General features: G+C 37.3%; 1 protein-coding gene across 3 annotated transcripts in view; it reads left to right on the top strand.

Moving 5' to 3' along the window:
• GRIN2A (glutamate ionotropic receptor NMDA type subunit 2A) overlaps nt 1-26640 on the top strand; it is a 500965-nt gene that overhangs the window by 443424 nt on the left and 30901 nt on the right. For all 3 annotated transcript variants that reach the window (XM_069085705.1, XM_069085697.1, XM_069085690.1), the window contains exon 11: nt 20288-20475. In XM_069085705.1, coding sequence (XP_068941806.1) covers nt 20288-20475 — 188 coding nt within the window. The remainder of the gene's footprint in view (nt 1-20287; nt 20476-26640) is intronic.

The following is a 26640-nucleotide window of genomic DNA, read 5'->3' as shown; positions in this document are numbered from 1 at the left end:
AAATGGGGAGAAGATTTGGAACTCAAAATCTTGTGGAAATGGATGTTGAAAACTGAAACTAAAAATGAAGAAAGAAAGAAAATAGAAATAAATAGAACAGAAATAAAGGGAAAAAACAAAAAAAATCTATTCTTATAACATATTTTGGTTTTCTTTGTAATCCTATATATATATATATATATATATATACACACAAATATATATATACACATATATGTGTTTGTGTATATATCATGCATTCAAAAACATTCTGATAAGGGATCTATGTGTTTCACTAAAGTTCTGAAGGGATCTATGACTCAAGGAAGATTAAAAACTGATGCCCCAATATGTCTGCTATCTCCAGAATATTAGTATTATATAGGATACAGCTGGATTCAGAGTCAAAGGACATGAGTTTGAATCTTGGTTTTGCCTGAGTGACCCTGGACAAGTCGTTTGACTTTTCTAGGCCTTGACTACCTCATCTAAAAATGAAAAGTTTGGATTAGAATACATCTAAAGTCTCTTCCAGGTCTAAAATTAAATACTCAGTAAGAGGTTCTATTCCCCCAGAATCCTCATTACTTTCCTTAAGTGATGGTCACCCTGTGATTTTAATCGTGTGAGGAAACAAGGTGGAAGTGGATCAAGAAATATCCAGTCTGTTACTGAAGCTTTGTCACTTACAGTCCAGGGTCCTCGAATGGGATATCTGAAACATGGATTTAATTTATCAGTTACCCATTATCAAATTTAAAACAGTTCATCTACAGCTTCCAAGGTTGTCCACAGGCCTAGATGACGGTAATCCTAGTGTACTAAATGAGATAATACCATTTCCAGAGGAAGCTATTAGGAATAAAATTGCCTGGTTGTTGAAAGGTATCCATGCAATGCAAGTCAAATTGAATAAAAATCACTCCTACTTCAAAGAAAAGATCTTGTTTCTTCCCCAGTAAAAATTCAGGGAAATATAAAGATGTTTTATACTAGATTTAAACAAAAAGTTAGGTATTTTCAAGCCTATGCGATTACAAAATTTCAATATTTATTATTTTAATGGCAGGATTCCTAAACATTTGTGTCATGGACCCCTTTGACAATCTGGTGAAGTCTATAGACGTATTCTTAGGATAAAGTTTTTAAAAGCATAAATCAAACTATATAAGACTATGAAGAAAACCAATTATGTTGAAAAAATTATCAAAAATATATATTTTAAAGTTCATAGATCCCAGATTAGGAGGCCCTGTTCTAATGAAATGTAAAAAAAAAATCAAAGCTATAGAAAAACATGTTTTCCTGATATTGGGATCCAGGTTACACTACATTGTGAAGAGTTCATATTAGAGGAAATTGGTAAGGGAACAGAAACCCTTAGGGTGATTATGTGTCTACTCATCCTGATAAAGGAAGGCAGGGACAGCACATTCTGGTTCCTTCTCCTAGGGGAGGTCCAGTAAAAAAAAAAAAAAAACTGTTTTCTATAGCCCATAGCTCAGCTTTGAAAAAAGCTCACCTGAGAGCTGTTCTCTATCATACAAAAGTTATAAATGAATTTCCATTGATCTGGGTGCTGAATTTTTCATGATATTGAATGGCTAGGCTCAAAGGTTTCTCTTGTCAATTTCTTGCTTAATTGGTAGCAGGCATTTCTCTTAATGTCTGAGAAGAAAGAACTCTTTGCCCTGAATCTTTGCTGTGATAGACCATCAAGGGACTCAAGTGAATTGGTGTGTGCAGCTCTATTTACATTGTGAGATGAATGTCAATTTCAGTTTCAAACAGACTTCTCTCTTCTGTCACTTAAAATTTGTCATTTTCCCTCACCTATGGAAATATAGAATGAGAGGTGCCAGGGTACTTTGGTTTCTAATCTTAAGACTTCATTTTCTGACCCTAGCTACTATTTTTAAAATGCGTTATTGATTCTCTTTCAAATGGATATATATGCACGCACATACACACATGTATATACATGTATGTGTATGTGTATAAAAATATGCATATGAAGATATATGTATATATATAAAACTATTTCTTCATAATAACCCCCCCCCGAATCACTATTTTTAGGAAATATTCTAAGTACCTATTAACTAAGATATAGCATCGCATCAGGTATGCCAGAAAATATATATAGTCTACCTCCTTCAGAATCAGACCTTTGGAGCCATGCTTGGTTAAGGCATTAATCAGAGTTCCAAAGTCTTTTAGTGTTATTTTCTTTTTTTTAAATTTTAAAAATTTTCAGTTCGTTATTTGTTTATTTTTAGTTGTCAATATTCATTTCCACACGATTTTGAGTTACAAATTTTCTCCCCAGCTTTCCCCTACCCCTCTCCCCGAAGCCTACTGGATACCCCTTTCCGCAATCTGCTTTCTCTTACATCATCCGCCATCATCCCTCTAACTTTCTAGTCGGGCAAGATGGATTTCTATACCTCAGTGCCTGTATATCTTATTTCCCAGTTGCATGTAAAAAAACAATTTTTTTTAACATTTGTTTTTAAAACTTTGATTTCCAAATTCTTTCCCTTTTTCCCTCCTCATCCACCCCCACTGGAAAGATAATAAACCCAATATAGGTGGAAAATGTGTAGTTACACAAAATATTTCCACAGTAGATATAATGTGAAGGACTAACTATATTCCTGTCCATGCTATCCCATCCCTCATTTATATTATATTTTCTACTTTGATGCTGTCCCTTTTCAAAAGTGTGTGCTTCTAACTATCCTATCCCCCAATCTGCCCTCCCTTCTGTCATCTCTTCTCTTATCCCCTTCCCCCTACTTTACTGTAGGGTAAGATACCCAATTAAGTGTGTATGTTATTCCCTCCTTAAGACAAATTCAATGAGAGTAAGGTTGACCCATTCCCTTTCACGTTCCTTCTCTTCCCCTCCATTGTAACAGTTTTCTCTTGCCTCTTTTATGTGAAAAAATTTATCCTATTCTATTTCTCCCTTTCTCCTTCTCTCATTATATTCCTCTCTCACCTCTTAATTTTATTTTTAGATATCATCCCTTCCTATTCAACTGATCCTGTGCCCTCTGTCTATGTATACATGTACACATATATACGCACACTCACATATGTATTTATACACACATATACCCTCCTATATATTCCCTTCAAGTATCTTCTTACTGAGAAAAGTCTCATGAGTTACAATTATCATTTTTCCATAGAGGAATGTAAATTATTCAACCTTCATAAGTTCCTTATGATTTCTTTTTCCTGTTTACCTTCTCATACATCTTGTATTTGAAAGTCAGATTTTCTGTTCAGCTCTGGTTTTTTCATTAAGAATACTTGAAAGTCCTCTATTTCATTGAATGACCATATTTTCCTCTAAAACATTATACTCAATTTTGCTAGGTAGGGGATTCTTGGTTTTAATCCTAGCTCCTTTGACCTCCAGAATATCATATTCAAAGCCCTCAGTGTGGAAGCTGCCAGGTCCTGTGTTATCCTGATTGTGTTTCCACAATATTCAAATTGTTTCTTCCTGACAGCTTGTAATATTTTCTTCTTGACCTAGGAGCTTTGGAATTTGCCTATGATATTCCTAGGAGTTTTATTTTTGGGATCTTATTCAATAACTTATTGGTGAATTCTTTCAATTTCTATTTTGTCCTCTGGTTCTAGAATATCAGGGCAATTTTCCTTGAGAATTTCTTGAAGGATGATTTCTAGGCTCTTTTTTTGATCATGGCTTTCAGGTAGACCAATATTTTTTAGTTATCTCTTCTGGATCTATTTTCCAGATCAGGGTTTTTCCAACAAGATATTTCATATGACCTGTTTTTTCATTTGTTTGTATGTATTTAATGGTATCTTGTTTTCTCATAAAGTCATTAGCTTCCATTTGCTCCAATCTAATTTTGAAGGAATTATTCTCTGCAGTGAGTTTTTGAAATTCCTTTTCCATTTGGAAAATTCAGCTTTTTAAGGTTTTCTTCTCCTCATTGGCTTTTTGAAGCTCTTTTGCCATTTGAGTTAGACTATTTTTTAAAGTGTTATTTTCATCAGTATCTTTTTGGGTCTCTTTTAGCAAGCTGTTGATTCACTTTCAATGATTTTCTTGCATCATTTTCATTTCTCTTCCCAATTTTTCCTCTACATCTCTTACTTGATTTTCAAAATCCTTTTTGAGCCTGTAAACAGTTCATATTTTTCTTGAAAGCTTTTGATGTAGAAGTTTTGAATTTGTTAACTTTTTCTGGTTCCATGTTTTGATTCTTTTTGCCTCCAAAGAGGATTCTGTGGTCTGATTGTGCTTCCTCAGCCTGCGCATCTTGCCAGCTAGTTACTTGACTTTTGAGCTCTTTGCCACGCTAGAACTTTGCTTCCAGAGTACAGAGACCTTTGTCCCAAATTGGTGGCATTTTTGCAAATGTTATCAGAGGTCTCAGGAAGGCACACTCTCTACAGCCACCACAAGCTCTGGCTCACTGGTGTTTCCCACCCCAGTAGCACCACCCAAGACAGCAACCCAGATACAAGCAGGTCAAAGCAAGAATGATTAATTTCTGAATGGTTGCTTGGTCCCCCTATGATCTGCAGGTCATGGGCTCCAGGGGGTAGCCATGGGGCAGTAGCTGCAGCCACTGTGCCTCCACCACCTCTCACCCTAGGGGCAGGGGCTGGACCATGTTCTTCCATTACCTGGTTCCAACAGAGTTCCCCACTGACCATTTTTTTTTTTTTTACTTTCTCTTTGGCATTTATGGGTTGAGAAGTCTGGAAACTGCCACAGCTGCTGGTGATTCACTCTCCTGACATCTGCTATTTGGACTACTGATCGGGGCCACTCTGGGTCTGGGCCGTGTGTGGGACTTTTCTCAGCTTCCAGCTCAGTACAATAGACCCTTCCTGTCAGCCTGCCAGACTGACTTTAGTGGAAGATTTGTTTCTCTCTGTCACTTTGTGGGTTCTGTAGCTCTAAAATTTGTTTAGAGTCATATTTTACAGGTATTGGAGGTGGTTGGTACGGGAGCTCATGGATATTCCTGCTTCTACTTTGCCATTTTGCTTCTGCCCCTAGTGTTATTTTTCTTTACATTATTCTAGTCATTGTATAAATTACTCATTTTGTGCATATTTTGTTCTTTATCCATGTTGTTTCCTCCTAAACTCTCTGGTAGTCAGGGCTAAGAGGAAGCCATTTTATGAGTACTGAGGAAGAAATAGAGGAGTGGATACATAGATGGATTAATCTTTCCACATCTGACAAAATGATTCAACATATTCTATTATTCTCTACAAAAAGACTCAAGGTATCCACCAACTCTAGTGTAACTATACTCTTCAATCTTAGGATTTGTTCAGAAGAGATGTAATAAAGAGGTAATAATTTCTGCCCTGCCTATTGTATACCATTGCTGAGTGGATCGAATGATATAGTAGATATAAAAAAACATTTGGGGGGAAAAGGCTACATAAATGAAGGATATACTTATTTTCCATGTTATATTAAATTTTTTTTTGCTTTTTTTGTTGAGGGGCAATTGGGGTTAAATGACTTGCCCAAGGTCACATGGCTAGTTTTTGTGTTAAGTGCCTGAGGCTGGATTTGAACTCAGGCCCTCCTCATTCTAGGGCCAGTGCTCTATTCACTGTGCCACCTAGTCACCTCTCCATGTTATTGTTAATGAAGTACTGAAAGGCTTTCAATTAACTCAAAGAATCAGGAATCCTCAGAGTTGGAAGTGATCTCAGGAGTCCATCTATTCCAAGTCATATATGACCAAGAACCTTCTCTAAAACTTGCCTGACAAGTGACCATCCTGACTTTTAATTCAATCCGTTTCAAGAAGCATGAAATAGGTACATGCCATGTTCAAAATATATGGTCCTTGCCCTCACAGAACTTACATACTGTTTTGAAGATCTCTAACAAAGAGAAACCCAGTACCTACTGAGGATATCTGCTCTACTTTTGCATAGCATGAAGACATTTTTTTCTTGATTTAAACCTAATTCTCTGCCAGTCCAGATGGGCAACACATCTGTAATTTATAGATTTAGTGAGTTTCCTGAACCACTGAGAGATTAAATGACTTGCCTATGGTCTCACAGCTACCATGTATTAGAAGCTGGATCTGAACCCAGGTGTTCCTAACTTTAAATCTCAGACTTTATCAAGGTACTACATGGAATTCCTCTATATATTGATAAAATCACAGGTCTAGATGAAAACAAAAATAGAATAAAAGAATTGAAATTGATCTCTCTGAAACTTCCACCCTTTGTTTCTAGATCTTCACTCTAAGACAAAGTGAATTATAATCTCTCTTCCACACATCAGCCTTTTGGATATTTGAAGATAATTATCACGTCTTCACCAGGCTAAACATTTCCACTTCCTTCAGCAAATATTTAGCAGGTTACCTAGGCCCTTCTCCATCCTGGTGGTCTTTCTATGTATGTTCTCCTACTCATTCATTTCCTAGATGGACAGACAGAATATTCCAGATAGGGCAGGCCTTGGGAAGATTGCAACTTCCTTCCAACCTATGGACAGTAAGCTATCTTAATGTGGCCAAAGAATACATTAGTTTTTTTTTTTTTTAGAGGGCTGGGGGAGGGGTGTTACACTGTTGACTCATGTTGAGTTTATAGTTCACTAAATCTTCACCCCCCCACCCCGAAATCTTTTCTGATGCACACTTTGGAAATGGGTCTCCTATCTTGTTCTTACAAAATTGATCATTTGAATGCATTTATCTCCATAAGATTTCATTTTACTAGACTTGGCTCGGTGGTCTAACCTGGCAAGATTTTATTTTAGAACTTGACTCTATTATCCAGCATATATCCCAATTGGGACCATCTGAAAATTTAATAAATATGCCATCTATGGCTTTAAGTATAGGTAAAAAAAAATGACTTTAAAAATGTTGAACAGAACAAGGTCAATGAAAAAACCTGAAAGAGACCATCAGAATTCTTCTTCCATGTCAATGTAATGGAAATGCAAATTTTTAAGATCTTCCCTGCCCCTAGGCTAAAATGCACCTGGAGCCTGGGGTGGGAGGCTTGTTTTTCAGTAGATACTTCTTGATTGGCCAGTGAGTCAATAAGGTTGTTACATTCTCTGAGCCAGGAGAAGACTATATAAGCCCTGATGTGTAGCTTTGTTTTGGGGCTCACTTTGAGAAGTATTCTGTGATTTGATCAGATGAAACTCTGGAAAGCTGTTGTCCAGAGCCCCGGGTCTTTGAAACCCAGATGTTGTTTGGTATGGATTTAATGGTTGGACAGTTTGGAAATCTGTCTACTTGATCTGTTTTTGTCTTGATAATTCTGTCTGATAAAACTTTGAAGTTCGGGGTGCTGACCTTTGTCCCCTGAACTAGGTAAACCATACATATTTGACTGATTAAAGTAAGCTTGTTAACCCATTTTGAGTTGCTTTCCTTTAACAAAGCAGATCTAAGAACCTGTGTGAGCAGCCACCCTGGGGATGCTGGGGTGCCTGCCGCTACAGTCAACCATCCATTCTGCGGGTAACTTGTATACAGTGTTATTATATATGTATATTTGTCTCCTCGATTTGAATGTAAGTCCTCTGAGGAAAAAGACTGTTTCTTGCCTTTTCTTTGTACTTCCAGCATTTAGCACCATACATGGCACATAATAAATGCTTATAGAGTTAACTATTCCATGTTAATAGCAAACTATCAATGACTATGGAGTCTTGCTATTAAACCTTTTACAAATCTTCCAAACTGTACTGGTCTGTAAACTATACCTCTCCATCTTGTCAGTAATGATATCATAAAACTTTAAAAGCTGTTTTATTGAACTTATTTGAGGTGTACCTTGAGGGAAGAAAATGATTCTAGGAGATCAGGGTGAGGAGGGAGCACATTCCAGGCATGGGATGCAAAACCACAGATTTTGGAGATAAATTCTAGAGTATGATGAACAGAGAGGTCAATTTGGCTGTTCTGATGAACACAGGAATTATAACTAAAAATTATAACTACAGCACTTTCCTGATTTCCTTTGAACACCATAAAAATAGATTAGGTTGGCACTGATGAAGCTAGGCTGCCTTTCTGTGATCTCAATTTCATTTTTTTACATCAGGGGTCAGGAAACTATGACCTACTGGCCAAATCCAGGCCACTGCCTATTTTGTGCCTGATCTAAGAACTGTTTTTACAATTTTTAAGCCATTTTTTTTTATCGTTTTGATGTAAAAAAAACATTCTTAGGTTCATACAAAAACAGGCCACAGACCAAATTCTATTGGACTACTGTAGTTTGCTAACCTCTGTTCTAGATGATTGCTGATTAACCTTTCAATAATAAATTCTAGAATTTTTGGCAGAAAAAAAGTCAAACTCAGTGCCTTAATGTTTCATATATTCTACTTTTTTTTCCTTTTTCAAAAATTAGAATAATGTTTATCTTTCTTCAGTTCTGTGATTCTTCTGCAATTCACCACAGTCCTTAAAAAATCACTGATAGTAGCTCAGCAATGATACCTACTGAGATGTGTACTTTGTTCTTCATGACTTGAATCCATCAAGTATTTAAGGGCTTTCTTATTGTTTCCCTACTTATCTTCTGCTTCATCTTCCTAGTAGCCTTTCTCAATCTGTGCTTTCTAATTGTTGATAGAGAAGCAAAAAACAAAATGAGTGTTAAGTCATCCAAATTCTATCCATTATCTATTATCACCATTCCACCCACCATGAATGCAGTTCTATTCCATCTTTGATCCACCCCTTAAACTTCAACAGAACTAACAATAACAAGCTATTTGTAGAACTACTGTGCCATTATTGTTTCTGATTTTTTCTTCCTTTTGGCTAACCATCTTGATTTAGATTTTTCATTCTGCTTTGAAATATCCTTCTGGTTCACCCTCAGATGTAACACAATTTCTTTGCTTTCTATATTTATTTATTCAGACTTGTTATGGGACCAGTCATGTCAATATTATCATTATCATTATCTGTTTTCATTTATTATATATCACTTATATTATGAGAATACCCATACATCATATACTATATACTATAGGACCTCTCTAAGCTTCAGTTCCACATAACCAATTGCCTATTAGACAATAAGAAATGACCTTTATACATTGCAAACGCAACTTGTCCAAAATAAGAATTTGTTACCTTTCTCAACAAACCTATCCCTCTAACAAATGTCCCTATTGCTATGTAAGGAGCCACCGTTCTTAGAATCTCCCAGGTTTTTAACCATGACATTCTGAACTCCTCATTCTTCCTTGCCTCACATATCCAATTAGTTATCAAATTTTGATATTTATATATTCATCACATCTTAGGCATCTTGTCCCTTATCCCCAAAAACACAGCTAAAATCTTAGTTCAGGATGTCTTCTCATCTTGCCTGGATTACTAGAATAGTCTTCATGCTTCATTCATCTTTCTTACCTTCATTCCATCCTTCACATTGTTATCAAACTAATTTTCCCTAAATATATACTTTATCATGTCACTCCCCTACTCAATCAACTCCTGTGTCTCCCTATTGCCTCTAAGATTAAATATACACTTTTTAACTTTTAAACCCCTTTACAACCTCACCCCAACCTATCTTTTCAGTCTTTTGGATATCGCTTCCCTTCCTGTGTTCCTCAAACCAGCCAAATTGACCTCTCTCTTCATCATACCCTACAATTTATCTCTCAAATCTGTGGTTTTGCATCCCATGCCTGGAATGTGCTCCCTACTCACACTGACCTCCTAGAATCATTTTCTTCCCTTAAGGTACACCTCAAAAGCCACCTACTACATGAAGCCTTTTCTGATTCCTTCAACTTTTGCCCTCCCTCCCAAACTATTTTTTTATTTAACGGTTTCATATTACTTCTTTTCATATTTATCCCATACATACCTATCTCCTGGTTATCTTCCTCACTAGAATGCATATTCCTTGTGAGCCTGGACTGTTTCTTATATTTGCATCCCACTGTATAACCAAATGTCTGGCACACAGCAAGTGTCTAATAATGCTTGTTCATTGAGTGATTCATTGATGGAGGCAGCTTGGTTGCATAGTGGATAAGGCACTGCATTATATTCATCATCGGTTTTTAGATGCAACTATGTGGCATAGTGGATGTGACTGATAGCTTTGGAGTTAGGAAGACCTGAGTTTAAATCCTGTCTCAGAAAGTTATTAGTTGTATTACCCTGGGCAAGTCACTTAACCTATTTAAATCTCAGTTTTTTATCTGTAAAATGAAGGTACTAATAGCATGTATATTACAGGGTTTTATGAGGATCAAATGAGATAATGCATGTAAAGGACTTTAAAAACTCTGGAGCATTTTATAAACACTGTTTTTATCATGATCATCTTTATTGATCTCAAGTAGCAGTTACGTGTGATTTTTACACTCAAGGTGTGTACAGTCTACGTAGACCCATACATCAGATTTGTGCAGTAGATATTCAATATTCCCTATATCATTAGGAGTATGGGGAAAAGAACATTAGCCACTGTCTTGAGGGTCATTAGACCCAGACCCAGTTATACCACTGCCTAGTTGTGCGACCTTGGCCAAGCTGCTCTTGCATTGTTGGTGTCAGTGTTGTTTTGTTTTGTTTTGCTTTTCATCTTTAAGATGGGAGAGCTAGATTATGTGATCCCTAATGTTCCTTCATGATTCAAAATTCTATGATTCCTCTTGGTAGCAATTTTTTTTTAAAAAAAATCAGACATGTGACTGTATTAATGTAGAAATTCCCTCTACAAATGTACGTCACCATTTTTTTTCCCTTAGCCATTACTCCTAGTAGACAGTTGCCCAGGTACACAGAAAATTTAAGTTATTTGTCTGTTGTCACATATCTTATATATGACAGAGACTAGATTTGAACCCAGATTTTCCTTAATCCAAGTCTGGTACTCTATCCATCACTATGTTTACTTATGTCATGTTACTTATTGATGTATTGAGTTAAAATCTCCCTTTGAATAAATTTTTCCTAGCAAGTGGGGCCTGAATTACATCCTTTCAGGTCACTTTAATCTGGTCTAGATCTTTCCCTATCAAAGTATCAGAAGAGTACCAATGTGACCTGGAAGATACTCCAGAGGCCATATTGTCCAAACCCTTCATTTTACAAATGAGTAACTGAAGACCCAAGGAACTTTGTAAAGCTATTAGCACAGTGACCGACACATAGAGGTATTTAATTAATGCTTGGTTGCTCCCTCCACTTTCCTTTCTTGAGTGACATGCTTAAGGTCACACAGGTAGTAACAGGCAAAAACAAAATTTGAACCCAGGTCCTTTAACTCCAGAATCAATGCTCAGCCTACTCTACCTTAATTACTTTATCATGGTCTTCTCCAACAGCAAGGGCTGTCACATATTTCATCCTTTGGGGGTCTCAGAGTACACATTTCTAGTAATGAAGTCCCCAGATTCCTACTTCACATAGACTTACATTAGTATCATTTGTTCTGTATACTGTGGGTCACATGCATCATGATGGCTATATTCCTGACATTTCTGGACTCCTTTTCCCAAGGTAGTTTTGACAGGCTAAAAAAAATGCATTCATTAATTATCAAAGAGTTGTTTTGTTCATTTTTCTATAATGGTTTAAATAGAGTCACACACACCACACTCACACGGCTCTGATTTTATTAACTCATCAGAACAAGTCAGTGTAAAGGAAGGTTCCTTGTTGAAGTCTCCTTGAATGTTAATGAATGAATAATTAACTTTAACTATATAATTAGCCTTTAAATGCACTGAGACCCCTAGAGAGAGAACTAAAACATGCATAAGGACATGATGAAAGGAAAGGAAAATTATAAACAGGTAATGTGTAGTAACTGATCACCCAAACTATAAGAAATACTGCCTTGTGATGCTGGGATTTTGGGCAGGAAATCTTCCTAATTGGGAGCTCTTAAGACTTGGAATGAGAGAAAGCCCCATTTAGTAGAACAAGTACTGGATTCTTAATCTGAATCCCATGTTTGAATGCCAATGCCAACTCATGGCACAGTAGATAAAGTGTTCTACTTTGGACATTGACTAACCTGTAGTTGCAGGCATGTGATTTCAGAGCTTAGCTCTTCCACTTTTGACCTGTCTGACCTAAAGCAAGATCACATAACCTCTCTAGACTTCCCTTTCCTCATCTGCAAAATGGGGATAATAATAGCACCTGTCTCACAAGATAGTAATGAGGACCCAATGAGGGACTGTCTATAAAGTGATTCATAAACGTTGAAGTACTATGTAAATGTCAGTTATCAATAAATACATACATAGGTAGAGAAATAAGATATTTGTGTTCTTGGATAAATCACTTTACCTGTCTAAGACTCAATTTCCTCACCTCTATAATGAGAGCATTAGAATAAATTTCTAGGGGCATCTAGGTGGTGCAGTGAATAGAGCAGTGACCCTGGAGTCAGGGTACTTGGGTTCAAATCCCAGGTAATGCAGCGAGTAAGAGCACCAGCTCCAGTGTCGGGATTACCTGGGGATCGAATCTGGGCTCAGACACTTAGCACCCACCCAGAAACACCTGGCTGTGTAACCTTGAGCAAGTTACTTAACCCTGATTGCTTTAAAAAAAAAAGAATAAATTTCTTAGGGGCATCTAGGTGGTGCAGTGAATAGAGCAGTGGCCCTGGAGTCAGGGTACTTGGGTTCAAATCCGGTCTCAGACACTCGACACACTTACTAGCCATGTGACCTTGGGCAAGTCACTTAACCCCAATTGCCTGACCAAAAGGAAAAAAAGAAGAAATTTCTTGAGTTTCTAGCTCTAAATCTATGATGCTATGTATACATCTGTGGCATAACTATAATAGTACAAGAAAGCCAAACTGACTGAAACAAAGAGGACAGTCAGGTCCTACATCCCTGTCCCCCAAATAACTATGGCAGCATAAAAGGCTGCCAAATCAGGTTGGCAGTAATTATATATTAGAATGTGGCATTTTCCCTCTACTTGTTTCTTTGGAAGTTTTAAGAGAGGAGGACATTTTCTTCTTATTCTGAATCATTTAGGAAGCATCATGAAAGAGAACAGGATGTGCTGGAGTTAGGAATTAGTGAACCTAAGTTCAAATCTCAGCTCTGTCCTTTGTGGAACCAATGGAAATTCACTTTACTTCTCTGTGCCTCAGTTTCCTATCTCTTAAATGGGGAGGGAGAGTTGGACTGCATAACTCCTAAGGCTCCTTCTGCCTCAGCTTATGAATTGATAAATCCTGTGATTTCTCTGAGAATCAGTAATGAGAAGGAGAAGGAATCAGAGGTCTTGCTTACCTCACCCTCAAAGAAACACAATGTTTGTTTGCTAGTTGATACATCCTCCATCAAGCCTGAGAATTTGACCTCAAATTTTTTTCTGATACTCAAAAGGTAGTTTTATGCAGGGATATTTGGAAAGTTCCCCCCCTCCCTCGCCCCCCGCCAAGGTGGGAAGGCAAAGTCCTTTGTAAATATGGAAGCAGAGAAAAAAGGGGGAACTAGCTACCCTAGGCCAAGTTTGTGACAAGATCATTGTCAGGATCTTGAGATCCTCGGGCTTTGAAATTAGGCCCCACCTGTGCTGGTGGGTGAAGCCACTGAGCCTGTGACAGCTGAGCTCAGCTCAGGCTGATGACCTCATGTGAAGTGCAGACAGAGCAATAAAAGTTCAGACAGGAATAGCCTTCTTCCTAATAGTTGGAGAAAACGAGTCCAGGCAAAGAAAGATAAGCAGGGGGGCTCGATTAGTAAGTTCTCCTAGCTGTGATTGACTGTGCATTAGTTCAAAGTGGCTCCTTCCCCTAGTGCCTACATTTAATCTTCTTGTTGTTCCAAAACCCATTCTTGCCAATTACAGAGTCACAGCCGAATACATCTCGGTGTCACAGGCAATCACTGCTTAAAGCCCCCAAATGTTTTGGTTCAAATTGGTCTTCTGATGGCAGGTTGCTTCTCTTTCCTCTGGCAGAGAGGCAATATAAGCCAAAAAGTCTGCTAAAGGAGTGCTGTGTTTATTTTTTTTTAATTTATTTAAATCATTAAATTAAAAATTTTATTTATTTGTTTTTTAATATTAATTTATATTTTATTTATTTATAAATGCTGTATCTCTTCAGTAGAATATAAGCTCTCTGAGGTCAGGGACAGTTTTTTATATTGTCTTTCTATCCCCAGACCTTGTACAAGGCCATGTTCATAGAAAATACTTAATGAATACTCAATGAATTGAATTGAATTGGAGAATTGGGATCTATGATGATTGAAGAGTATATTTAATTCCAGAGAACATATATGGGAAAAATTATCTTACAGATTACTTAGGATCATGAAATAATGTAAATCTTCTAGGGAAGGGTGCAGGTTAGTCAGACCAGGCTGGCCCTTCCCATATTTCAATCTTATTGAAGTCTCAGAAAGATAACCAAAATAGTGGACTATTGACTTTGACTCAACTGGTCCTGTTCAGTTACTCCTCCTTAGATAGAAGCTCAGAGACACATGCACAAAGAAAAATTATAGAGTATTATACCTGGGAGAAATCTGGAATGGAGTCCTTAATCTGGCTTCCACAAATACCTAAGAAGGCAACGGATAGATTTTAATGGATCTCTGAACTTGGATGAGTAAAAAAAAGTGACATCTCTATTTTCATTGACCTTTAACTGAAAACTATATTCTTCAAATATAAATATATGTAGAAAGCCATGATTTTGAACAAAGGGTTCCATAGATTTCACAAGACTACCAAAGGGGTTCATGATGCAAAAAAGGATAAGAAGTTCTGATCTAGACCAATTCCATCAGTTGACCAAGGAATAAAATGAGGCCCCAAGATTTGAGGCCAATTTCTCACATTTCCTGATACTTAGCCTGCCCAATAAACTCTAGTTACTCCTTATTAGTTCCAGGACAAAATGTAAACAATAACAAAATGATAATATAATAATAAAATGCCTTTGTTTGTCATTTAAAGTCTGGCCCTATGCTACCTTTCTAATCTCATTGCACATTCCTTTCCTCTATGCATACTGTGGTTCAGCCAAATTGGCCTTTTGGATTTCTTCATGTACAACAATCCATGGCTGTCGCCTCTGCCTGAAATATGCTTCGTTTTCACCTCTGTATTTTTAGAATCCCTAGTTTCCTTTAAGGCTAGACTCAAGCTCTACCTTCTACATAAAGCCTTTTCTAATGCTCCAAATACTAATTCCTCTCTCACTTCCTTTCCTCCACATCACCTTGGATCTCTTTTGTGTAGATCTACAGCTAAACATATTATCTCCTCTGACTGATCTGTAGGTTCCTTTAGGACAGGGATTTTTTTCTTCTTCATTTTTCTGTCTTTCTATCCCTAGCACAAAATGCAGTTCTTATTACATGGTAGGTGCTTATAAATGTTTGTTGGATGGTGGATTGATTCTACCATGCTGTCTCTTTGGAATGCTTTTGGTTCTGTTGAGTAATTTTGGCACCTATACATGAACAACTCATTTGTTTCAGTGAAAAATCCAAGTTTAGAATATGGATGAGGAAGCTTAGATCTAACCTGTGGTTTGTCTTCTCCCACCAACCTATGCTCACTTATTGTGATGCCCTTTGAAAATGTAAGTAACAAATCTGTGCCCTCCATCATTTTTCTCACCTGTACTCAGGGACCTGAAAGGAATTAGATGGGTGGTAGTGAACAGGGCAATTCTGATTTCTGTTTTGAGTTTGGAGTCCTGGGAGGAGAAAATAGTGACCTCTCTAATATATTTAGTAATTCTTACAGTTATGCTACAGGAGCTTTGGGGAAAACCCAAGTGATAAAGTAACAATAAAATCATATCCTTATCTTGCAGAGTTTTCTCCATAGTTGTCTATGTTTATTTTCCCAGAATAGGTAATGTTAAAATCCTGGGAAAGTTTTTTTGTTCCTTATTTGAAGAGACAACACACTGTAATGGAAAGGATATGAAGGTGGGCATCAGAAGACCCAGGCTCTCATACTAGCTATATACTATGGGACATTGGTCAGTTGTCACTGCTACTATAAGTTTGAGCTCCTCATTAGTCAGATGAGTTTAGATCAAATGAACCTTTCCATCCCTGTATGAGTAGGAATGTGATCTGATTGCACTGCTTCTATAATAAACATACCAAATCTAAACCATCCAAAGGAGACTTGTTGTCCTTTACAGAGCCTCACCTTGTGAGACAGTGCACTCATGATAATGCCCCTGTCATTGTTTAAAATAGTTTGGATGCTTCTTTGGAGAAAACTGATATCAATGTTGGTTTATTAAACAACACAACAAAGTTAGTGTCATTTTATTGTAGCTATGCGTCATTAATCGCTCAACATAACATTTCCCAGCTTGACCCCCTCTCCTCAGCATATTCCTCAAACTTGACTCCAAAATATTTTGATTCTTTCCAAAACTTAAAATCTCCCTTAAGGAATGAAGATTTGAGACCACTTCAGAAATTCAAAAATGAGCTATAGGCTGTGAAGAAATTGGATTCAAATCCAGACACTGGGACTTACTAACTATGTGACTTTAGCAAGTTATTTCAGTTTTCTAGGCCTTAATTCCTTCATCCCAGACATCAGAGAGATGAAGGCAGAGAGACAAGCCATGACTCAAGATTCAGAAGACCTGAATTTCAGCCCTACTTCTCACACTTACTACTTGTGTGACCATGGAATTAATTTCTGTGGGTCTCAGTTTCTTCATCTGTAAAATGAGATGATTGAACTATATAGTAATTTTAAATCTGTGATCCTATGATCTTGATTTTGTGTATAGTAAAAAGAGTACTGAATTCAGAGTCAGAGGATCTATATTCACCTCTTGACTCCCTTCCTATCTTTGTGAAATCAGGCAGGACACTTATGCTTTCTGAATCTCATTGTCTTCATCTGTAAAATAAAGATGTCATACTAAATGACTTGTGTGTTTTCCTCTGGGCTTCACTCCAATAATGAAACATTGACTTCAATGTGACTCCAATATTGGAAAAAGTGAGACTCTCATAAGTCATTGAGATTTCCTTAGCCATAGAAGGAGAAAGATACTGAACAAGTGTAGACATTGAAGACATTTTGAGTTGTTTCAGTTGAATGAAGTTCCTTTGCTTGATTACCTATCATGATCTGTTAGACAAACCTTTAAGATGCTTCCTCATCCCTTGGCCCTGGTTGCTTTTTCATCTAGCCCTTAGTCTCTTGAGCCATTGGAGTCTTGAGAAATGCCTTGGTACCATTATAGGGAAAAACTCGCCTAACCTATGTGGGGGAGTGGGATAAAATGCAGCCTTTGAATTCCTTTCCAGTTTTGAATCCATGATACCGTGTTTCCCCGATAATAAGACCTATCCCAAAAATAAGCCCTCCCCTTACTGTGTAAGATTCCTATAAAATAAGCCCTCCCCCGAAAATAAGCCCTATTGCGATTGCTACTGTAGTGAAGGTGATCCCCTGCGCTACATGCTACATTACAGTACCCTCTGTATGCACTGTCCCCCCCTGTGAAACGCACACTGCGCTCCGAGCTGCATCCAATCAGAGCTGCAGCAGTGAGCGCGTCATCCTGTTCTTCCCCAGTGATTTGCTTATTGAATAAAGGTACATTTTTTTGTTCACATTTACCTGTTTATTAAAATTGCTGTCAATGTTCATTAAAATAAACCCTCCCCTGAAAATAAGCCCTCTGGTGTTTTTCTGTCCAAAAAAAATAAGACAGTGTCTTATTATCGGGGAAACACGGTATGATAATCATACAATATCTGATGGCCCTTCAAGCTCTAAATCTATGATTCTATGAATAGTCCTATGAATAGTTATTAAATATTTCTTAAGGGTCTAGAACAGGACCTTTCCCAAAGTCAAGTTATAAATGTTTGAATCAATGATAGCATCTGTTAAATAAGCACATGGCTTTCCAAAATAACTAATCTAAAAGGGAGGACATTCATTTGAATGAATAGGTTGCATTCCCTTATAGTCATAACTTATAGGCACAAATACTCTGTTGTTATTTGGTGGGCTCAGAAAACTGGGGTAATAGCTCTGTGATATCACATAAGTACTTTGCTTGTCCATCTTTAATATTTCCTATATAGAACAATGTTATCAGGGAAAGCAAAAATGGGAAGCTTAAGTCTGGAGTTGTCATCCCTACTCTTATGCATAAGTATTGCTGTTGCATTACACATCCTATGACATGACTATAATTTTTTGGACCAGAAATGACAGTTTCCTCTAGAATCACCTCCTAATCCTTACTGGCTTTGTGCTTTTTTGAATCTTCACATATTTCCCAGGAAAACATCTTATTCTTCCTGTTCCTCTGACTGATAATCAACGAAAGACAGGTTGTCAGGGAATGATGTTCTGATTTTCAAAAATCTATGTTAGTTCTGAAAACATCAAATTCAACTGCTAGCTTAAACCAGAACCTATTTTCAGATATTCATTACAAAAGTTTATTTTTCATTCTGCCAGATTCCATCATGTTGCATAGATTAAGAGGCAGAGGAAAGGTTTAAGACCCTAGATAGACAGATAAAACATTTATTAAGTACTTACTATAAATAATACAAATGCAAAGACATAAAACAGTCTCTGCATTAAAGGAGCTTATGTTCTAATAGAGAACCACACACAACACATAAAAGGGAACTGAAAAAAATGAGGTAAAAAAGGTACAGAAAACTGATCTAGGAATGGAGTGGATATAGCTAGGGCCTCCCATGAAATGATGGTATTGGGAAGGAAGTCATCAATCAGGAGTTTGATCCTAAGGGCACAGGTATTTCCAGAGATGAAAGACTGAGTGCAGATATTTGATTCACATCTCTTTTAAAAAATGGGAGGGGGCATTGGTTTCTCCTCTCCCCTCATACACATGCCACTCATATTTCTTTTCAAGTATTATAATCTTTAGAGTTAGAGGTTCAGTTTAGAGGTAATTTAGTCCAATCCTCTCATTTTATAAATGAAGAAATTGAAGGAATAAGAAGTAATATGGTCTGCTGAAGGTCACACAGCTAGTTAGTAGTTATAGAGTTGGGAATGGGGAACATTTCCAATCATCTTGGTCTATATCTTGCAACTGGACTCAGGAAACTCTGGAGGACAAAGTGAGGCTGGCGACTTTACACAGCCCTCCTTCATTTAAATCCAATTCACTTCTAAGTCATGGCATCACCTTTCTGATGTCCTGGTCCTCTTTGAGAATAAAGGACAAAGGACAACTCTCAGAGTCAGGACATCAGAAGAACATAGGGCTCCTGTCTCTGAGTCCCACGTGCTCTCCACTGAATCCAACATTTCTCTGCCTTCTTAGAAAATCATCTTTTACTACTCTGATCATGGATTTACAGTTATATAGGAAAATTTTCTCCTGCATTCTTTGGTCATAGATTTCTATGTCCTTTAGCAGTCCCAGTCCCATTTGATTCTAGCGTCCTTAATACCCAGCCATAAATAACTCCTTCTTCCCACTTTTCTGAGTTGCTTTCATACTGCTCTTGATTACCTATAGTCTGGAATGATCTCTTTCTCAGTTTGAGCCAAGATATTACTCCTGGGGCTTTAGGATAGAGACCTATAGTCATATATCCCTATACTCTCCCCAATTACCCTTGACTCTGATACCAGTTCCCCTTGAATTTCTAGAAAAAATAAGAAGCCTATAGCTACAGTTCTTCCAAAGAGCTGTCTTCCAAAGAGAATGTCTTTGCAGCTGCTTCTGACAGAATGTGGTGTTCTGTGCCATCTCTCCATTACTTCCATTATTCAGTCTTTCTCTATTGTTTTTTTTATTGTCAAAAGAAGGGGAAGGGAAGACATTGATGTGAAGAAAAGACTGAGAAATCAGAAGACTCTGACTTTGTTTCCCTTAACTCTTTTACATGCCTCTCATTTAGTTCCCTTCACCCCCCCTCCATTCTATTGCATCTAATTGCATATTTATTACCATTTCAACTTTCTGAAATAGAAAGTCATTCACTGCTATTTTGATTGTTAAGGACATGCATTTAACAAGCCAGCAGACTTGGCTATTTACTAGTTTGAATATGTGGATCTTTTATGTCTTTATTTAGCTGCCTTTTGTAAGTTGGAAAGCAAAGTCTCTGGCTTCTATCTTCTCATTAAAAATAGATCGTTTTATGACTTAGAAATTCAGAGCCTGTGAGTCATCATCTCCAGTATCAAAGACTTGGGATGACACTCAATAGGGTCCAAGCATCAAGGACCAGAGATGGCAGCCTGGTGGTTCATGTTATCAACTTGTTCCCTTTTCATTTCAGGAAGTTGGATGCCTTCATCTATGATGCCGCAGTGCTGAATTACAAGGCTGGGAGAGATGAAGGCTGCAAACTGGTGACAATTGGGAGTGGCTATATCTTTGCTACCACTGGGTATGGCATCGCTCTCCAGAAAGGCTCCCCATGGAAGAGGCAGATCGACCTGGCCCTCCTTCAGTTTGTTGGTGATGGTAGGGAATGGCCTATACCTACCTTTGTTGTATGCTTCTTTGGCTTCTTTAGCTGTTTTTAATTGACTTCCTAGTGAGTCTCTGAAGGTCTTGATAGGATATCTTTTTTTTTTCCTCAAAAAAATGAAAAAAACCTGAAAGGTACAGTGGTGTAGTAGAAAGAGTTCTGAATTGGAAATGAGGAGAGCTGAATTCCAGTCCAGTTTCTGCTACTAACTAGCACTTGAATAACTGAACTAGTGCCACATAACCTCTTATGCCTTAAACTCTTTCATCAATAAAATGAGATTAGACTCAATTATCTCTAAACTGAAACTCCAACTCTAAGATTACCTAATATTTCAAAAGAAACATGAGAGGCATGTGTATGAAGGAAGAGGAGAAACCAATGCCCTTCTCCCATTTTAAACAGAGATGTCAGACAAATAGTTTCCCCTCTCTGATTCTCAGTTTCCTCATTTATAAAATGAGAATATATAGGCTAAATGTAAATAATCTAAAACGAGAAATAGATAATCTTTAAGGCTCCTTCCTTCTCAAGATCTCTTGAGTAAAGGCTTGAGGTTGCATTTCCCATCTCCTCTCCTTTGGATCATATTGGAGATTTCTTCCATGACTGAGGTCTCTGATATAGTTAGTAGTTCAACCTAGCATCAGAGTCTAAATAAATATCCTATCCTCTGTAGTTCAGCTGCTTGGATAACTCTTTTTTTAACTTTTCCTCCCACCTCTACATACCAGGCTCATGCACTAAATTTTCATGGCAGAAATTCTAAAAATACTTAACCCATAAAGTAGACTATGTGTTTAACTAGCTGCCATAGGTTACTTGTCTTTAAAAGATTCTTCAAAGTATGTCTAGAAGCTACTAGGGATTTGATCCATTCATGATTGTCCATTTCCTCTGCCCCAAATCAAATTCTAAGTCACCCTTCTTGTGTGACCTTTTGATAGGTCCCATCTCATTGAAATCCTTAAGCTTTTCTCCCTGTGAAAGCTGATAAGGAAAACATGCTTGACTTTCCAGAGTCCTTGTGTACGAAAAGAAATGAGGAAGAATAATTTAATCCTATTTCCAAAAAAGTTCTTTATCCAAATTGCATAAGAATGAAGTTGTCTGTCCAATTCTTACAAAGTCTTCCAGTGAAGAAGATTCTACAAGTAGCTTCAAAACTGAACAACTACCACCGTGTTTTATCCACTGTCCTCGGAATGATGTCAACTAAACCCTTAGGGTTGTTGAGCAGCAAAAAAAGTAGTAGTCCATTATGGAAAAGAAGGAAGATGAAGAGCGTAAGTATTGAGAAAGACCAAAATCTGACTCACTGTATTCATAGAATATGGAAAGCAGAGTAATTCATTATTGCTTTTGTTCAAATAGGTGCTTTATGCATGTAGGCCCAGAGAATGGGTCTTGGAATTTTCTTGTGGTAGGTGATGTCTTGGCTCCACATCTGGAAGGCAGCTGGAGACAGGCACATAGGAAAGGAAATGATGTTGGTACAGGGGGCGTCTTAAGATAATCTTCTCAGAAAGCTGTGTCCAATTCTGAATGTCTCCCTAGGAGTAAATACATGAATTAACGCAGCTGCATAAATATTTCACTTATCTTATGCAGCTTCAGGAGGATTAATTATGCTCTAAAATTAGACCTGCTAAGGAGCAAAATGCCGAGCAGTAGCTAATTATTATTCATCTTTTAGAATGGAATGTTTAGCTCTTGTTATAGAATAGCTTCATCGGACGATTATGAGTCTAATGAGTGTCAAAAACATAAAAAAGTGTCCTAATGAGTTGTGTAAATATAACCTTTTCAGCGGAGCATTTATTTAATGGGAAAACCTCTTACATGAGGCTGCCAGGGATCTTATATGGGATATATGTTGTCATGTCTTGATGAGCATTACTGAGAACGTTCCGTAAGTTGAGACCTCTTTCTCTCTCTTTATCTCAACACTTATAGCTATGGCATATTCTAGAAGATGGGAAATATCATTGCATCCTTGTGTGGCTGTTAGAAGTCAAGAGAAATGACCAAGTATTTACCAAACCTCCTGTATGCTCATCATCAATAAAGATTTTTTAAGAATTATGGGTTAGGCAGAAAAGAATATGGAAGATGCAATACAGGGAACTTGTATCAACTTGATGGTTGAGAAATCAGATCATAAATGCATATTAAAAAGAAAAATAATATAATTGTTGTTATTGTGGGAGATACAATAGTTTGGGAAATAGTGCTGACCTTTGAGAAGCTTGAAGTCTTGTTGAGGACAACATATATGTGTGTGCATGAAAATTATGAGATAATATAATATAGTATAATATATAATTATATTATAATTGATAGTTCCTAATATACCATGTTATTACAATAATATATAATTTTATATAACATAATATATAACATCATGATATATGATAATATATAATAATTAGAGAGTGATAAGACGACATGTAATAGATTTTGAATTCTACAGAACAAATAGTAAGTACATTTAAAGTTATAGGAAAAAGAGATCTGTGTGACCTTAGGTAGCCAAAGAAGTTGACACAAAGGAGATAAGCCGGAAGCTTGGTTTAAACCAGGGGTCAAAGATCAAAGGGGAGTGCTTTGCTTTGGATTATAATAGTTAGATGATCTTTAAATTTCTTTCAACCTGAGATATATACATATATGTATTGGTATTTTTTTCCCATCTGGATCATGGATTTGTGGGAATGGAAGAGAGGAAGGAAGAAAGATTTTCATTATGGGCTAATGTACAAAGGTGTAAATGAGTATGTATAGAGAATAGGAAAAGACCAATCTGCCTGGAACCAAAAATCCAAATTGAAATACAATAGAAGATAAGTTTGGTTAGTTGGCTTGATTAAGGTCAGGCAATGCCTAGTGGTGAAATGAATGGTAAGAAAAATGCAGATGAGATCTTTGTAACCTGGTTGTCAGAGCAATCAGAGGGATCCTCTCTCACTGTAAGCCTGCCTAAATTCTCCTTTCTTACTCCTCACCTTACTTGTGTTCAAAAGGCCTCTTTGTTTTTTAGAGTTAAAATGCAATATTTTGGTGGTATAAAGTATAATGGGTCACTCCTATCTCCCTTGGTCCACGTCACCATACAAGACCCTAAACTTTTCTTTTGAAAAAAAGGCTATTATTTTTTCTGACTGAAAGGGACCAGATGATAATGCACTTGTGTTAATAAGGAGCTGGAACCCCACTGTTGCTTCTGATAGTATTTCTGTACATGTTGGCCCATGAAAATGATAATCAGAGCACTCATGGGGGTGTGGTGGTAGAATTAATGGAGGACTAGGGCTGGTTTTCCCTGCATGGGTTAAGATTTAAATTTTGATTTTTATTTGTTGGCCATCCATTTCACTGAAGCATATCCAATGTTTTCTGGGGGATGATAGAACCCATGCTGTCTGAGAGGAAATGCTACTGTGATTTTTGATGTTTTCTTTGTGTCTAATTAGGAAGCACATAAATTGCTCTGGGCCACAGGATGATTTTCTAATATCCTTGGTATTGACACTTTCCTTTTTCCCAACTTTGTTTCTAGAATATGCATAATATGATCTCCCAGGATACTACTTTTCCCACTAAGTTTTGTGGGATTTGTGTCAAACCCATTTTCTCATAATAGAGGTAGCCATGTATACCCTTCTATATTCAGTATCATCCATGGAAATAACAAATTTGAAAAGTACCTTTACTGTTGAAAAGGACTGGATAACCAGTGTGATGAGATTTGAAGGAACTCCCTTCTACCAGAATGTTACCTCTCCCCTTCTGAAAATCCTTTATTAGACATTCATTCCTTTGACTAAATCACGGCTTTTTCTATCTAGTCCTCTTAGAATGTAGACACTAAACACTTAGAATGTAAAAACACTAAGAAGGACTAGATCTTAAATGACTAATGTATTGTGTGGATGAGTTTATTGTGCCACTTTCCTTTCTGTCAGGCAAAGGTGTGAGAAGCATAAGGACACTAGGAACTTGAGCAAACAACAATAAGAGCTAACATTTAAATAGAACTTACTCTATGCCAGGAAATGTGCTAAGTATTTTATAATTATGATCTCATCTGAATCGCACAACAACTCTTCGAGGTATGTACTATTTTAGTCCTCATTTTACAGAGAAGCAAACTGAGGCAAATAGGGATTAAGCACCTTGCCTAGGGTCACATAATTAGTAAGTATCTGAGATCACACTTGAATTTTATTAAACAGACATAGTAAGTCTCCATTCCAGTAAGCCACTTCACTGCCTCTCAGAAAAAAAAAAAGGAAGAAAAAGAAATATTAGAAAGATGGATATGGTGGGAAGGTAGGGCGGACTAGAGATAAACTTGCTGACTTCACATCTTTTTCAGGGGTCCTGGCCTTGGCCATGGCCTTACAGTAAAACATTTCCCCTTAGGCTGGTTCCTATCTATGCAAAATCCAAACATTTCTGCTTCATTGAGTCTCCCTAACAAAGTCCTCTGGGAAGCAAACCAGCATGCAGCAGGCTTTTCTTTCTTTTTTTAAACCTTTGCTATGTTCTTTTATTTTCCCAATAAAGGTTTTATTTTGTCATTTCTCCTTTATCTCCAGAGACAGACTCTATATTCTGTGAATAACCCATACCTATGTTTTGTCACCTGGAAAATCATGTTCTTCCTTATAGGATCCTAAGACCATAAATTTAAAACTTAAAGGGACCTTAGAGGTCATCTAATCCAACCTTTTTCTTTTGCAAAGGAGTAAACTGAGCTCTAGAGCAGTTACATGACTTGCCCAAGGTGACATAGATGGTGAGTGGCAGTTAGAATTTGAACCTAGGTCCTCTGACTATAAATTCAATACCTTTCCTTCTAAATACCACTGTCTCCAGTATATTTATCTAATAGATATTCTACTTCAAATTAAATATATTTTCTCTTCACAATTGTGATGACAGGCATTCTCAAAGGCATTGACTTTTAGGGATGGAAGTCACCATAGAGCCATTTAATCCTAAACTCTATTTTTTTACAGATAGGAAATTCTGATTCAGACAGATGTGACTTCCCCACGACCACAAAGCTCATTAGTGGCAGAGCCAGGACTAAAACCCATGTTTTCTGTTTCTCGGGCCAGTAGTCCTTCCATTTCATCTCTACTTGATATATGAAAGGAAAGACAGCCTAAGAAAAAGCCCATTTATTACTCTCAGTCATCCATCCACCTCCCTAATCTGTTATCACTTTTATCCCTCATTCCTCTTTTGATGATGCTTCTCATACTGGAGTATGGGGTTCTTAACTTTTTTGTTTGTGTTATGGACCCCTTTGGAAGTCCTGTGGAACCCATCATCATCTTCTCAAAATGATGGTTATGTATAAAACAAAATATTTGAGATTACAAAGGAAACTAATTATATTAAAATACAATTATCAATGTAAATGACGTAAGTTCAAGAACCAGGTTAAAAACACATGACCAGGATTTTTGTTATGAGTGCCTTCTCTAAGAATCGAATATTAGAGGTATGGCCAAAGAGATTGTTCCGTGGCTGAAGCTGCCAGTGACCTTGCCACAGTGAAACATGAATGGAGATACATCTTTCTAGTCTGGCAACATGAGCTGTCAATGTTTCAGAGCAGAAGGAAGAGACATTGACATGCAAATTTTATTCTTCATTCTGCAACCCCCTTTTCTTATATTATAAATTTTCCTGTGTGTTTGTCTTGAGCATTTCCAAAGGTGTGGCTTGTTTTCCTTGGGTGCTCTGGTAATGGTGAGCACAGTGCTGTTGTTTCTGTGTGTCATATCCTCTTGAAGCAATAGCTAGGCAAAGATGTGTCCAGGGAGTGTGTGGGTGGCCACCTGAATGAAGAAGAGCAAATGAGAACATGAGGTTGAAATTCATGCCTCACACAGCTGGGCTTTGACCAAGGGCTCAGGTAGTTGGTTAGTAGATAAAGAATGTGCGGTTGTGTTCCTCATTCTAGAGACTTAACATGGAGCCATGAGTTTCTACAAAGATAAACTGTCAGATAGAGGGGTGAGGGGTGAGAAACTCTAGGATGTAGGATTCATACTCTCTGTCTGTGTTTGTGTGTGAATGTGTGTGTGTGTGTGACAGAGACAGAGACAGAGAGAGACAGAAGAGAGAGAGAGAGAGAGAGA

Source organism: Petaurus breviceps, unplaced genomic scaffold (genome assembly GCF_028583685.1).
Source record: "Petaurus breviceps papuanus isolate PSGF00001 unplaced genomic scaffold, PetGlider_PUasm1.0 118, whole genome shotgun sequence".
Lineage (NCBI taxonomy): Eukaryota > Metazoa > Chordata > Mammalia > Diprotodontia > Petauridae > Petaurus > Petaurus breviceps.
The sequence above is the reverse complement of the archived record's forward strand: the minus strand, read 5'-3'. Positions and strand labels throughout refer to the sequence as shown.